The sequence below is a fragment of the Mustela nivalis genome, assembly GCF_964662115.1.
Source record: "Mustela nivalis genome assembly, chromosome: 5".
NCBI lineage: Eukaryota > Metazoa > Chordata > Mammalia > Carnivora > Mustelidae > Mustela > Mustela nivalis.
The window spans coordinates 92,936,846-92,952,355 of record NC_139024.1 but is presented as its reverse complement, the minus strand read 5'-3'; the positions used below and the strand labels follow the sequence as shown (position 1 = coordinate 92,952,355).

General features: G+C 38.2%; 1 protein-coding gene across 1 annotated transcript in view; it reads right to left on the bottom strand.

Moving 5' to 3' along the window:
• Positions 1-10,460: 10,460 nt before the first annotated feature.
• CD2AP (CD2 associated protein) overlaps positions 10,461-15,510 on the bottom strand; it is a 141,280-nt gene continuing 136,230 nt past the window's right edge. The window contains exon 18 of the mRNA XM_082729733.1: positions 10,461-13,450. Within this exon, the coding sequence (XP_082585859.1) occupies positions 13,409-13,450 (42 nt within the window). The 3' untranslated portion in view covers positions 10,461-13,408. The remainder of the gene's footprint in view (positions 13,451-15,510) is intronic.

Sequence of the window (15,510 nt, the reverse complement as noted above, 5' to 3'; positions counted from 1 at the left end):
ATGCCTTCATTCAGCGTGATGGCTGTCCTTGCCTGGGATCCTACGGGTCCGGGTCTCAAGGGACGTCTTCCAGAAAGCACCCACGTCCTTAACTTCTCAGGAGCTGCTGGACTCGTGGGAAAACATTGCTGACTTGTTGATTATGGAAGTCCTCCCTCAGATTAAACAAGATTGACTCTAAAGAAGGGTCACAACCAACAGTTCGTACAGGTGGCCATAAGGGCAAGAAGGGGTAATGCTAAACATACCACTTTTTAAATGCATATAATGGGAGAGTTTGAACAGCCCTTCAAATTCAAGTTTTCTAATTTTTCATTTGAAGGAAGATCCAAAGATGTGATAAAATCTACTTAAGCTCCCCGAGATGGGGAAAACAAGGCCAGGTTAGAAACCAGATCTTGATTCCTATCTCCTAGTCCAAGAGTAGAAACAAATTCCTCAGTAGTGAGTAAAAATACTGACATGTAACCTAGACTTTCCTCCTTGCATTGTCTGTAGATCCTGTCTTGCAAAACTTTTTGTAAGAGAGAGTTTTAGTTCTTATTAATTCAATTTAGTGTCATAGAGGTGTCTAGGCGGTCCTCAAACAGTAATTATTAAAACAGGCTGTAAAGACACATCAAACCCTTAAACCTATAGGAAAATCAGGTTTGTGCATATGTGCATTCTTCTGAACCAAAATAACTGTGGAGGGATCCTCAAACCACTGCACCAGAGTTTGGTTCTCTAAAAGGCACATTTATGCCTAATCCATCACCCACCAGCTATGAGAACCCGGCCAGTTATAATCTCTCCTTTCCTCAGTTTGCTCATCTGTAGATGGGGACGTGGCCGACAGCTGCTTGTTCATCCAATATTTATACTCTGTTTTCCTTTTTTAACAAGTTCTGTCTGATCTTTTTCAGAGTTGCGATGGGCTCGGTTAAAATGCATGCATTCCAAGAGACCCTTGCAACTAGAGCTGGGGATGTGACCAAGCTCTGGTCAATGAGATGTTATTTGAAGTCACTGAGGGAGGCTTTTGGAAAAGGTCTTATTTTTTCCCATTAAAAGAAAGGGAAGTCAGGGGAGCAGATTCCACAGGCATAAGAAAGAAGGCATTCTCACCATCTATCTGGGATTCAGATGCAATAATACCTTTTCTGTAAAATCAAGAATGAAAACCATAAGCTAAGGATGGCAGAACAGAAATGGAGGAAGTTGTGGTTCTCAATACGTTCTTTGAGCAATTTACACAAGTGCTGGGCTGACTGCCTCCTGCTTTATGACATTATAAGAAAAAATTACACTGTACTGTGGTTTTGGGGTGTGTGTGTGTGTGTGTGTGTGTGTGTGTGTGTGTGTGTGTTTACATGCAGACAAATACGGGATTTGATATTACCCTCCTCAAAGGACTGTCAGAGTTAATCCATTTAAAATGTCTTCCAAGGGTACCTGGCACATTCTAAGGCTTTATGAGCATTAGCTATCTTTACTACCATTCCTACTACCATTCCTATCACTAATTCTCCCGTCACTTTACTGGCGTTGTATAGCTCAGAGCAAATGTGCCTTGTGGGGCATGAGTGAAACAGAAGGGAAAACTAGAAAAGCAAATACAGATCACACTGGGATGTGCTCTAAATATCAGGCATCAAAGCTTGTGAATCTAATCTGTCTTCACAAGGGTCTAGAAGAACAGAAAGTTTTCTAGCAGACTGTTAGCCTTAGGAATTCACTGTCTCACGATGAAGAATTCATCCTCATAAGAGAAAAGCTCTCCTGAGATGGAAGAGCCTCATGTGGAACAATGCACGAGGATCAGAAGGAGGGGTGAGTAGAGCAGAGCATTAGCTTACTTCTCTCTATTATTCTCTCATTAGGTATTTTTTTTTTAAGGTTTTATTTATTTAAGTAAGAGAAAGAGATCATGACCAGTGGGGAAGAGCAAAGGGTGAGGGAGAAGCTGACTCCCTGCTGAGCAGGGAACCCTGCATGCAAGGACCCTGTGAAGGGCTCCACACGGTTCTCAATCCCAGGACCCCAGATCATGACCTGAGCCAAAGGCAGACACTTAACTGACTGAGCCACCCAGGCGTTCCACTCATTAGGTCTTCTCTAGTCTCACTTTCTTCTTTCTGCCTCACCATGGGTGGGTATTAATGGATTTGTATTAGTGTCACCTATTGCTATGGCTACCATAGATTTATCACCCAGGGTAAACCAGGAACGGAGGCTCAGCTTACTTGGAGCCCATGCAGACTGATGTAAGCCTTGTGAAGAGAGAAGTAGGGAGTATAAATTGGTTTGGCTCTGGCTACATGTATTTAAAGCATTAAATATCTTCAAACCATTAACTCAGCTGGATGTGCCACTTTTAGGTCTTTATCTTAAGGATAAGAGATGTTTCTAAATATTCATGTAAAAGAAGATTTGTCACAGCCTTATAATAAATGAAAAACAGAAATTTATGTAAATGTCTAACAATCCAACAATTAAATTTGTTAAACATATGTTAGGGTTTATATGATGGAATATTACATGTAATATAATATTGTAAATGTAAATTCATGTTTTGAGAATGTTTAATGATGTAAAAAAATATTAATAAAATATCAAGTGATAGAATATCCCATATGTATCTATGCCAAATGGATATATATGTAATTTTTTTAATATTCATAATTGTTGTCTCTTTTCCAGTTACTGTGTTTGTGGGAAATTTTTTAGACTCCTATTTTCCAAGTTTTTACAATGCAACATTTTCTAAATAAAAAAGAGTGCAAAACAAAAACGTTCAGTTAGGATTTAGTTCAGAAAACAGAAGCAACTCTTTGTATACCAAGTATGGAGGGTTTTAATCTAGGAAATGAGAGGTTTCCACATCTGTTGGAAGGGTTAGGGGAGCAACAGATAACTAGGAAGTTATCTCCGAAAGGCTCAGCCCACACCTGCAAAGCTGGTGGCACCAGAGATCACAGAGTCTACAGGAGGCCCTGCCGCCTCTGACTGCACTCTAGGGATGGAAGGGGCAGGAGGGAGAAGCGCCTAGAAAGACGTAGCTCCGCGGGAAGCAATCCAAGGCCCAGGCTGAGCCCGTGACTCCCAGGCAGCCTGCAGTGCAGGAGTGCAAAGGCGCCCCTGCCAGCCCCGGGGCCTCTGCCTCTCCATCTGCAGGCTGCCCCCCATGTACCTGCAGTGCCAGCAGCGGAAACGCCATATAATAAAGTTAAAAAAAGAATAAAAAGTGTCTGAAAGAAAATGCAAAAACAACAAAACAGTTTTGAAATTGATTAACACCGTGAAAATGTTCACTTATCTCGAACTTCCCGTTTGGGGCACTCCAGTCCTGAGGTTCTACTGGGGGACTCCTGGGAGTCTCTAGAAAGGTAGTGTCCAGTCGGCCAGGCCAGCTATTTATTATACATGAAATAATATGCAAAGCGTTCTTTGTTGTCTTTTTTTTTTTTTTAAACCTCAGAGGATTATGCAGATGACAAAGGAATTGTAGGACACCCTGAAGTCTCAACTCTGACAGAATCCCATGAATACATCACTGCTCAAACTGGGAATGATTTTTTAAAATACACCCCCTAAAAACGCACTTTCTCTCACTTGTGAACTGAATTGCTCCCCTGAGGCCTTGCCGACATTACACCAAACAGGAGGGAAGGGGGTTGGGGTATAGGAACATTTCAGTCCGTCTGACAGGAAGCAGAGAGCCTGTAGTAGGACGCACAATTATCTCTCTTCCCCACATCGTAGATGTCCATGTAGATGTCCTCATCCCTGGAGCCTGCGGATATCTTCCCAGAGGTGGCAAACAGGATTTTGCCAATGTGGTAAGTTAGAACCTGTTAGAACCTTGAGACGGGGAGGTTAGCCAGGATTCTCAGGATGAGCGCAGTGGCATCCCAAGGGCTCTTCAAAGTGGGAGGAGATGGAGACGTCGGGGTCACAGACAGATGCGACTGCACACGAGGGTCGGGGGAGCCAATGTGAGGACTGACCCCAACACTGCTGGCTTTGAAGACAGAGAAAGGGAGTCAAGAAGCACAGGCAAGCTGTACAAACTGTAGAAAAGCAAGGAAAAAATGCTCCCCCAGAACCTCCAAAAATGAACTTGGCCCTGCTGACACCTTGATTTAATACAGTGAGACTTCTGATCTCCAGCGTGTAAGATACTACTTTGTTTTTATGCTGCGAGTTTGTGGTGATCACTGAAGCAATGGGAAAGGAATACAGAGCCCTTCTCCTTCTGGGGCAGGAGGGGCCTGAGAGAGGGCGAGAGCAAGGCAAGACATGAGATACACGAACCTTCTTAAATCTATACTTGCCTGAGAAGCAAAGGGCGGAGGGAAGCAAGGGGCTCAGGAGCACACAGCTACACTTGGGACCCAAGAATGAAGGATGAAAGCCCCGTTTCCCCCCACATGTCATGGGGAATTTCAAACTAACCCGAGGGGTCTCATGGGGTGCCCGGCCTGGCTTAATGTTGAACGAAGACAATAAATAGTAAAAGCAAAGGAAATAAGCGTGTAGAGAGCTCAGCGTCGAGAACCTCTCTCTTCCCCTGCCTGGGCATAACTTTACCCAGAAATCTGTGGATGCCTTAGTTGGGGGAAGCTTCAAGAACTGTTGGAAAAATCAGCATGAGATGAGGCAGTGCTGCAATCAGACCTGTTCTTGGACATTTGGGGAGGAACCAAGTGTGCTATCAATGTGATGCCATGAGAATCTCGTCAGGATGAGCAGCACCTCAGTGGACATGGGATCCATGAAGATATTGCCATGGGGACCAATGAAGACTCAAAGGACAGTGCGCTGACCTGAGGTCTCACCTCCTCCTACTACCAAGATGAATCTAATTTCCCTGCACACAGATACCACACTAAGAACAAAGAACTTTGAGGGGAGGAAACAGCTTAAGAACTTTAATTGCGGGCACCTGGGTGGCTCAGTGGGTTAAGCCGCTGCCTTCGGCTCAGGTCATGATCTCAGGGTCCTGGGATCGAGTCCCGCATCGGGCTCTCTGCTCAGCAGGGAGCCTGCTTCCTCCTCTCTCTCTCTCTGCCTGCCTCTCTGCCTACTTGTGATCTGTCAAATAAATAAATAAAATCTTTAAAAAAAAAAAAGAACTTTAATTGCTACTTTATATACATATAATGCAAGCCATCTAAAATTGTTGCCTTTGAATGATAAATTTTGTCTTTTTTTTCGTGCCATCAGTGGGAATAAGGGCTTTAGATCAAGATAGAATCAAGTAAGCACAAAGCATTTTTACATTACACATATATTGACATATGCCATGGACTAAAATATACATTATCTTTTTTAAAGATTTTATTTATTTGACAGACGGAGATCACAGAGAAGCAGGCTCCCTGCTGAGCAAAGAGCCCGATGTGGGGCTTGATCCCAGGAACCTGGGATCATGACCCAAGCTGAAGGCAGAGGTTTAGCCCACTGAGCCACCCAGGTGCCCCCTGTGTATTAAGTCTTGAATGATTATTTATTTATTTATTTATTTAGGGGAGAGAGAGAGCACAAGTTTGGGGGTAGGGGCAGAGACAGAGGAAGAAGCACCCAGGCGCCCCTAATATATACATTATTTTCTTTCATTCTTCATTTCCTTCGCTGCTACCGTGGAATAGATGATATACTTCATCAGATTAAGAAAATGGTTCCTTCTACATCTGAATACTTTCATGTGCCACGATGCTTTTGTCACACTCCAGGACCTCTATCACTATGAAGAATCTCTAGTTCTGTCACTTGCTCAAAATAATGTCTAAGTCTTGAGCGCTTATCAACTGATACTCAGGGAATCGTTCTCCTCCCTGAAGTGCCCTACAGATGGCTGACTGCGGTCTGCCAGTTATGGAAAGAGCTGTCTGATATCTCACTCCATCCTTCCACACCATGGGTACCACCTCTACACACTCTGATGACCCTGCCCTCTCTGCAATACTATTCTTCCCTGCTTCTGCGACCCTGTAGTCCTGTCATCACCATGATACAGATACTTCAATTCCTTTTTCTCTTTGGAGAGAAAGTCATTTTAGGCTTAGTTTGAACTGAAAATAGATTTCTTTTTCAGATATAGTCATAGCACCATGGACTCTCCAGCGACTGCCTGCTCTGGGCTGTCATGCCAGACTTCAACTCTGGGGCAAGTACACTAGGCCCCTGGGGAGAAGGCAGAAGTGGCAAAATAAGAGATGCTTTATCAGAAACTCCATAAGCAGCCCAGAGAACAAGCTCGCGATTTTGTTGAGTTTTTCTTCAGTGCCCATGGAGATTGTTCTCTTTGGCCAGGTTGATACAGAATACACAGCAGGACAAAATGGAGAAACAAGCAGCTCCCAGAAAAGCAAGGACAGACAACTGCAGATACGTGTTAGAAGAGCTGAAGAACCCGTACAGCAACCTGGGGTTCAGAGGAGCCTTCTTCATGGTCTCTACAAGCAGGAGAAAGATGGTTTGGTTGCTGCTGTGAAAGATGGTTTTGGTTGTGACATGATCATTTGCTCAGGGATGCTCAGGGCAAAAATAAATACAAAGTGCTCAGGGCCCTCCTTTCTCTCTCTGAGTATGAGAAGAGGGAAAGGCTTTAAGCTATAGGTGTAATTTTTTTTAAAAATCTCCTCAGATATCAGGGAAGAGACAAGTTGAATGATTTGCATATTCACACAGCTACTAATTTTTTAGAGCTAGTTTTCAAAGACTGAGCTCTCAGATTCCAAGGCCTCAGTTCTTTTCATTCTATCATGTGGAATCCAGCAGAAATGGCTGGGCTAGGAAAGGGTGGTGCTTGTATCCCACTTCTGCGGGAATTCAAAGGGCCGGAGCCCAAGGATTTTATTTGCCCCTTCTACAAGTCTTTGTGGTTTACGCAGAAGCAGCTGAGCTTTGACTGCCATCTAGCGGTCATTTCTTTATGGGAGCCAAGCAAGGCTTTTCTTTCCCTCCTTGCCTGAAAAAGGCATGAAATCCACTTCCGATTGCAAAGATGTACACGAAAAAACAGAGAATGTTCTTTAAAATTTTATGTGTGACCACAACACACAAAGAAATCTAAACAGACTATGGGAGTCCATGAAAATGGACTTTTGTAAATTATCTAGTCTAACTCCTGCACTGATGAAAACGTTTGGTAATGTAAAGGATTACAAAGACTGGACGAACAGAAGAATTCCCCAATTCAGGCTTCTTCTTTCCCGCATATTATCTATGTAGGGCTAGCATACCGTCAAGAACACAGACTTCAAAACATGTCTGGGTTTAGCTACATCTCTTCTAGCCCAGCAGCTTTGGTCAAGTTGCTTAACCTCTCAAACCTGTTTCTTCATCTGTGCAGGATAACAATAGTGCCTATTAAATAAAATTTCTGAGATACAGGATAGATGACAGACAAATGTTACTTGCAAGAGTGCTTGGAACATGGTAAGCACAATGCAAACACTAGCTCAGTATTTGACATTGACGTCTATTTTGAGTAAAGATACATTTCCTGTTACCCTTAGGGTAATTAAACTGACCACGTAGGGGCGCCTGGGTGACAGAGGCTTCTATTTGCAGGATCAAGCCTTTGTTTTAGGATGTTTTACGCATCTTAATATAGCACAAGCCAGGTGGCTCAGTGGGTTAAGCCGCTGCCTTCGGCTCAGGTCATGATCTCAGGGTCCTGGGGCTCTCTGCTCAGCAGGGAGCCTGCTTCCTCCTCTTTCTCTACCTGCCTCTCTGCCTACTTGTGATCTCTGTCAAATAAATAAATAAAATATTAAAAAAAATATATAGCACAAGCCATCCTAAAAAGTCCTTGTGTGTCCTGTGTCTTATTACTCACCTTTGAACGCCGTCAGTTACTTGCTGACTAGCTGGGGAGGAGCAGAGGGAGGAACTGCAGCTTTAATTCCATCTGTTACCTAAACACCCTCTCATCAGAGCTGTTTTCTGTCCTAAGAGCAGGTCTCCCTCCCCTTGGTTTTCAGCCTTCAAATTAATAGTTACAGTTAGAGTGGCTTCTCTTTCAGTTCCACGTCCCCTGCCATTCTGCTGTACAGGATTTGGGCCCAAGATGATCAGATAAACATTTCAGAGGAATCTACATTTGACAAGGGTCTACGGAGGCTCCCGTCGGTCTTCAGGCTGTCCCTCATTTTGTTCCAAACCTCAAAGCATTTGGGAGGTTATTTTTTTTATTATTATTATAAATTGTGGTTGTTTCCTTATTGCAGAGTGATGCTTTCATTTTACATCTCTTCCTTAATCTATTAAATCTATTTTTCATCCTATTTGTTTTTAGTCCATTTCAAGGGAGATGAGAAGTAAAAATGTCATTGCTCTGTCATATCGGATTGTATTTGCATTCTGTTCAATTACTGTTTGAGAAATAATGAAATGTTAAAGGAAGTAATTTTCTTCACTGAAGGATTAAGCTACTCAGGACACTTTTTAAAAATGAGTTTTACTTTTAATAACTTTATTCACACAATTTTTTAGGAACTGAAATGCAGCTAATAAAAAACACTTGCAACCCAACAGGAGAAGAATACCACCCAATAGCTGCAAAATGAAAACCACAACACCTTCTGTGATAGAAAAGATTATTGGCTCTATACAAAAAATACTGATACCTATTTCTAAATTTATTTTCCTTATATACAGGCATATTCACAACGAAAAGTCTTAGTGGCAAAATGAAAGCAATAATGTTTAGTAGTCAGAAACAAATTTTAACACCAAGGCCCAGTCTACTCTCTAAATCTTAACTGGCAAGTAATAAAGCTGAATAGATTCGAGTTCAAGTGCTATTTGCTTTTATTTCCTAGAATAAGACTAAACCTGTAAATTCTATTTTCATATAAAACCATCTGCACAGAGATTGGATTGTTCAACCTCTGCAATGTCCCTTCAAATGCCAAAATTCTATAATCCAAAAAACAATGACATAGTTTTGGAATGTTGGTGAGGTTCTGTAGTCAACCACCAAGAAAGTCTCTTCCTTAAAGCTGTGTTTGTACAAAAAGGGTTTTACTAAAGCACAGGGACAAGAAAGAGCTGCTGCCCTGGGACTGTGAGGAGCCGCTGATTTTCCGGTGGGGGAAGTAAAGATAAGGGAGAGTTCAGAAAGATTTTCACATGCTAAAGAAGACTCACAGGATACTGAGGGCCCTGCAGTTTGTCAAGCCTTCAAACCAAGGCTGTTTTTCCCTCTAGCAAAGCATTAACATTAGGTCAGTCAGGAGCTTCCTGGCTGAACATTACACTCTGACCACCTCAAGGATTTGTCAGTGGGCTGCGGGTTGTAAGGACATTTAATTTTATCTATATTTCCTTCTGCCTTTATTTCCCACATCAATAATAATAAAAAATAAAATTCTGTAATCCAAAACTTCACCATCCTGTGCCTGGAAGGCTTAATTTATGCCTGGTATTTATCGAGTGCAGTAAGAAGCATGTAGAAATTTTCAAACTACATTTGTAACTTAAATGACTTGCCACATTTTTTTTTCTATATTACTTCATACTGGTGTCTTATTCCTTTTCTATAATTCAAATCCTCCAGTGGATTTCTAAAAAGCCTACAGCTGTGTATGTGGCGTATTTTCATCTAGAGTACATGGGACTTGATGTCTTCTGGACTCTGGTTTTTTGATTTTACCAGGACTTCCAGTTGTGACATCAGAAACCCAAAAAATTTAAGAGGGAGTTTTATGCTTAAGAAACCAAGCAGTGGATGGATAGCTGTGATTTAGGAATGACTGTAATCTGTTTTAAACCCTTCAGGATTGTTTCCGTCTCTTAATGCTCTATTTAGAGATCTGTTCTTCCAAATCACAGGTTTTTCCAGATGACAGACTATTAACTGAAAGCGCTCCCATGCTGAGACCAGTGCTTTCTGTTTCAAAAAAAAAAAATTTTTTTTTTTCTTTCCAATTTTTAAAATCTCAGTCTCTAAGTCAGGAACTCAATTTGGGCAAAGTACTCTCCGGTAGTCAGGGAGGCAGAATCTTTAAGATGGTAGCAGTTCTATTTGAATATAATGCAAACGTAAGCTGTTATCTTCCCCAAAAGAATGAGCTGGCGTATTCAAAAACAGAGGGAGAAGAAGTACTGCGCCCTTCTTTTAATCTTATCCATCTAGTTTACACCGTGGCGGAGTAGAACAGAAGCTTCCAATTAAAAAAAAAAAAAAAAATCCACTCTGTGCCTCTGTAACATACTTCGTAAAAAATCATTTCAAATTATCCCAATAAACCTTTGAGGCAGAAATGATCATGTCATAGTTCCAGGGAAAAATAGACTCATAAAGGTTCAGTAAAAGTCACATGGATCTAGAACTTTTAATGGCTTTCATTTTATTATTTACATTGTTTCCCTTATTTGGAAAACTCCACGTAATAGAATTTTCATCATACTTTGCAATAAATATATGCTGATGTTAATGAAAAATAACTGATAAAGACCAACAAAACTGGCAATACTATTCTTTATTGTTTTTCTTTTTGAGGGAGAAGCATGCTTTTTTACAGCACCTGTAAACAAGTCAGTGAAGTATACTATTTTGAGTTTCCCCACATATATATATATATATTATTATTAATTTTCCTCTTTTTGGAATGTTAGAATACCACAACACCAACTGCATTACATAATAGTTACTGAAGGCAAGTCAGGCGAAAACAAGGGTAGAATTTTATGGCTAAAAATATTCATAGCAGCAACTTTTAAAAGATGATTTTATTAAATCAAGTCATTGCACTTGGTCATTTTATTGCTACAGCAAAACAAGGCCATTACATTTTTAACGCTTCTCGTTTCTGATTTAACTGATTGTCTTATTCTGTTCATACATTTCAAGTTTAAATGCATGCATAAAATGTTTACCAACAACTCAAGAGAGCACTTGGGTTTTTATTTTTTTGTTTTTTTGTTTTTTCCTGTGATCACAGTAAAGCATAAAAAAGAGAACCCCTATTCTCTTCCTATCTTCAGACTTAGATTTTGTAAAGAGGTAACAGCTTTATAGTAAGACCAACCACTAAAGCTTAGTGGTCACACACAAGCACACACACACACAATACTTCCAGTATTGAAATACAAGTAGGAAAACTAGTAATATGTGTTTCAAAGAATAGCAAACTTGAAAAATACATTCACTAATAATTTGGCAATGACAGATTCCACGCTGTTCCTCTCTAGTCTGCCATTTATACTCACGCATAGAAAAAAAACAATGATTTCTCCCCAAATAAAGACTATTATCATTATATACCATTTTGTGATATGAATTTCATGAATAAAAAATAATAAAATTCCCATATCAAGAGCAAATACTGGTAAATTGCTAGAGTGAAGTAATCATTTTTTTTCCCTTTGAGTTTGGCTTTAGGAACTCTACTTTTTGATCAAGGGCAGAAAAATAGAGCCACAATACTTTCATTTTCTAATAGAAACAGTACTTTACTTTCTATTCTGGCTGAGGTGTATACAAAGCAGATACTTTAAATGTGTGTCAGCATTCATGACCACCTTCATTTTATGCACTAGTGAGAAAATGACCAAGAAAAACTTCAAGAACAGGCTGAAATCTGCTGGAAACTTCCCTCACCCCATTATCAGGGTGAAGAGGGGTCACTTAATAGTTGTTCCAGTCAGAAAGCTGGAGAATGATTTCTAGGATACAATGTTTTCATTTTTATCTAAGGACTTTCATTAAAAGAAAATAAAATCTAATTTTTTTTTTTTTTTTTTAAGCAAGAAGGAACTCATTCGACAAGTCTTTTAAAAACATTAGGAGTAAACAATTCCATTCAGTAGTGACCTCATCAGAAAAGCCCAAGGACTTTAAAGAGTTAAAATGTACATGCTCAATGCACAACAATCAAGTTTCCCCAAAAGCATTAATGTAAGTTGTGAATTTAACATTAAGTAATTCCTGAAATTTCTATTATTTTCTACTTCAATTCTCTTATATGTGAGACAAGATGGCAAAATTTCATTAAAACAAGATTTCAGTATATATTAAAACTTAAAGAGAAAATATTGGTTTGGTTATTTAAAATAACACAAAACGGACACATGATAGGTGGTACTCAAAATCTGAAAGTCTGTTCTAATAAAGCTTAAAATCTAATTTTTTTATAAATGAAAAGTCAGTTCTATTTTTAATATAAACCCACATATTTTAAGACATGTTATCTATAGATACATTTTAAGATGTTCAACTGTTCAAAATCGACTCTGAACAAACTACTAGTTCATCTATCCTGTGAAAATGCATTTTGAATATGGTCAACTATATTTGGTTTTAAGTAAGCTGTACTGTTATGTTTTATTATATACTAACACTCTGGTACCTAAATGACAGTTTGAAACATCTCCACCAGTTAGGGTCTTTTAGGTCAATTACATATTGTAAAACCTGAGTATTTACATAATGATAATCTGTCAAAGTATGAAACCTCACACTGAATTTCTCCTCATATTACCATTATTAAAAATCAGAGGGAGGAACGTGAAGAACTCAATCACAAGATCACAAAATGAGTAATATCTGAGCCTGTAAAATAAGCAGAAAAATAGAGCAATAAGGCTGGTGTTTGCATATTGTATGTGCTGTAGTTTCTAGGCACAAGTTAAGGGTTAAATTGACATTTTTAGTTTCTTAACCTAATGGATTTAAAATATAGCTCATATTTTCCCCAAATACAGTTAACAATCCAATACATTTTAACTAAATTCCTTTTATGAACCCTACAAGTGCAAGCAGTATAAAATATTCTAAAAGTTATTTTGATTGTTTCATTAGTTATTACTATATGCTTGGGTGAATAATCTGGTTTATAGCTAGGAAACTCCTATTTCATCACCCACAGTATAAACAGCACTGCAAACAAACAGGCACAACAGTGTAATCCTGGGTAAGAAGCTAAAAGTAAAAAATATATTTATATACAAAGTTTATCTCCCTTATGTATTATGGGAAAAGTAGTGGCTATAGTTACTATAAAGCTAATTTGTCCCTCTCAAATAGTATATTTTACAGATTATTTGTAAAGATATCACCATATTTATAGTATAGATCTCTTTAAAAATAATACAAGTTTCAGTAAAAAAAAAAAACTATTGTGAACTTTCTTTCCTTTTTATACAGATTCAGTAGTATTTTCAAGCAAACTAAGAAAAAAGTTTGCAATTCCAGCACATAAGAAATAAGGCCTCTTTTTTTTTTCATATTGGCAAAACAAAATATATATAAAAAAAACTACCCTCTCCCTACTTTTTTTATAGATTATAGTTCAAATACTCATATTTCTTTATCATGACAACAGCATTTGTTATTTTTAAGTAACAAGTCAGTTGAAGTTCATAGTGTTGCTTCTGAATCCCTGGAACCTTAAGAACACAGGGCCATGCCATTTCAAGAAGACAGGACTGCTTTTTTCAGCTTCTCTATTTCCACCTAAGATATAAAACATAAATTGACAATAAACAAAATATATTTAGTCAAATTTCTTTATTTTATCCTATGTCATTAAGATCCAATCATACTTTGAAGACTCCAGATTTTGATTTCCATTTTAAAATCCAATTTCCAATGTTGTGATCAATGCAGAAGTTTAACAGAAGAACACATCACAGTACAAGTTCCTAAATGGCAGAAGACAACCACAAAACAGCAACTACAGTTGTTTCAGCTGGAACAATGTTAATTAATGGGAGTATGTGAAAAAATACTGTAAGAAAATCCACCCTCCAAAGAACAAGAGAATCCTTAAAACTAAATTAAGAAATGTACAAGTACCTGTATTTAAACAAAGATGTGGGCAGTAAAGAACTGAAAAATAGTAATAATAAAGGACCAATTTAGTCCTATGTTTTTCACTTACTACGTATGTGAAATTGGCAATCCCTTAACCTCACTTGGTCTCATTTTCATCTGTAAGCAATACGTTCTAGATTAAATTCTTTTTAAAACCCAGGAATTTATCTAAGATTCAGTCAATTTGTTGGAAAGATTTCCACCTTTAGGCAGAAGACATCCTTCATTTAACAGAAATTCACAATGTAAGAAACTTAAGAGAATTAGGAAAACTCAATACCTGTTCACAATACCTAAGGTTATTTAATTCTGACATATTACAAATCATGAAGCTGAAGCACAAGATTCAATACCATACACTAGCAAGTGGTACAGAACTTGCACTGATTGGGTCAAAGGCTCTGAAGTCCAGTTTTCTACTCTTGCCAATTATGTAAGGCTTTGATGATCTTTCACTGCGTATGGAAATATTTGGGCCTTACTTTCTCCTGAAAGCATCATGCCTATCCCCAATGCTGCATACAAATAATACATGCTATAGCTAACCTCTGACAAATAATTCATTTTTAAATAATAAGCATTTTGCCAGTCAAAAGGTCTAATTTCAGTATGTTCACCATCTCCTAAGGGATTCTAACCATTCAAGTATGGTTTGTTAATTCCAGGATCTAACAGCACTGGTTTGGAACAAGTCTTGGTCATTAGCCTGGATTGAGACAAAGTAACTTCAATCATCAGAACAGTGTTATCATTATCTCCATTCCAAAGATACATGAACCAACTACACCAATTTTAATGAGCAAGGATGCCAAGAAAATGGGGGCGGGGGAAACACTGGTGAAAGAAGGAATAGGGAGAATAACCCTGCACTCAATCAGTAATACTCCTTACATACTGCGGTCACACAGATTTAGATATCAAGCCAATATATTTACTGCTAGAGTTTCTCTTCTAGCACTTTTATGTTCATTGTTCATCTTTAGTCCTTTTATCATTCCTCAATATAATTTAATACTGTATGTTCAAAGTACTACTTTTAATCTTTAGGGAAATATAATTTCTCCTTTCAATGTACGATCTTAAAACTCTGTCTTATTAAGGTGCTTTTATAAATAAAAGGGTCAAACTTTCCCCATTAGGCAAAAAAAAAAAAAAAAAAAAAAAAAAAAGCCTGTAATACAAATCAGCACGAGGCTAAGAAACAGCTGATTTTGCTAAAAAAAACTGAATCAAATGAAATTCCTCAAAAATGAAATAATTCCTTTGCCTTGCCATGATTTTTATAATAAATTAAATCATATAGAGAAATTTATGTATTAGTTCCTTATGCTTATATCACCTAATTTTCATATATGAGTATGTGTACATATACAATATAAGGAATAAAAATCAAGAAACTTATTTTAATTTCTGAATTTCTACTGTGTTGCATATTGGGAATTTAAGACATTTTTAATATGTATTCTTTGATTTGACAAAAATTTATTATCTATCTAATATGTATATGGCACTTTGCTCAGAGTTATGGACAAAGATAGAACAGACAGCCTCAAATAGTCTTATAATCTAGAAGATGGGAAAAGTAAGTCCATAATGTCACAGTGATAAGACAGAAAATTATTACTTATTTATGCTTTTCAAAATAAAGGACATGAATTTGGAAGAAGACAAAATTACTTTTAAATCAGAGAAAGATGGGT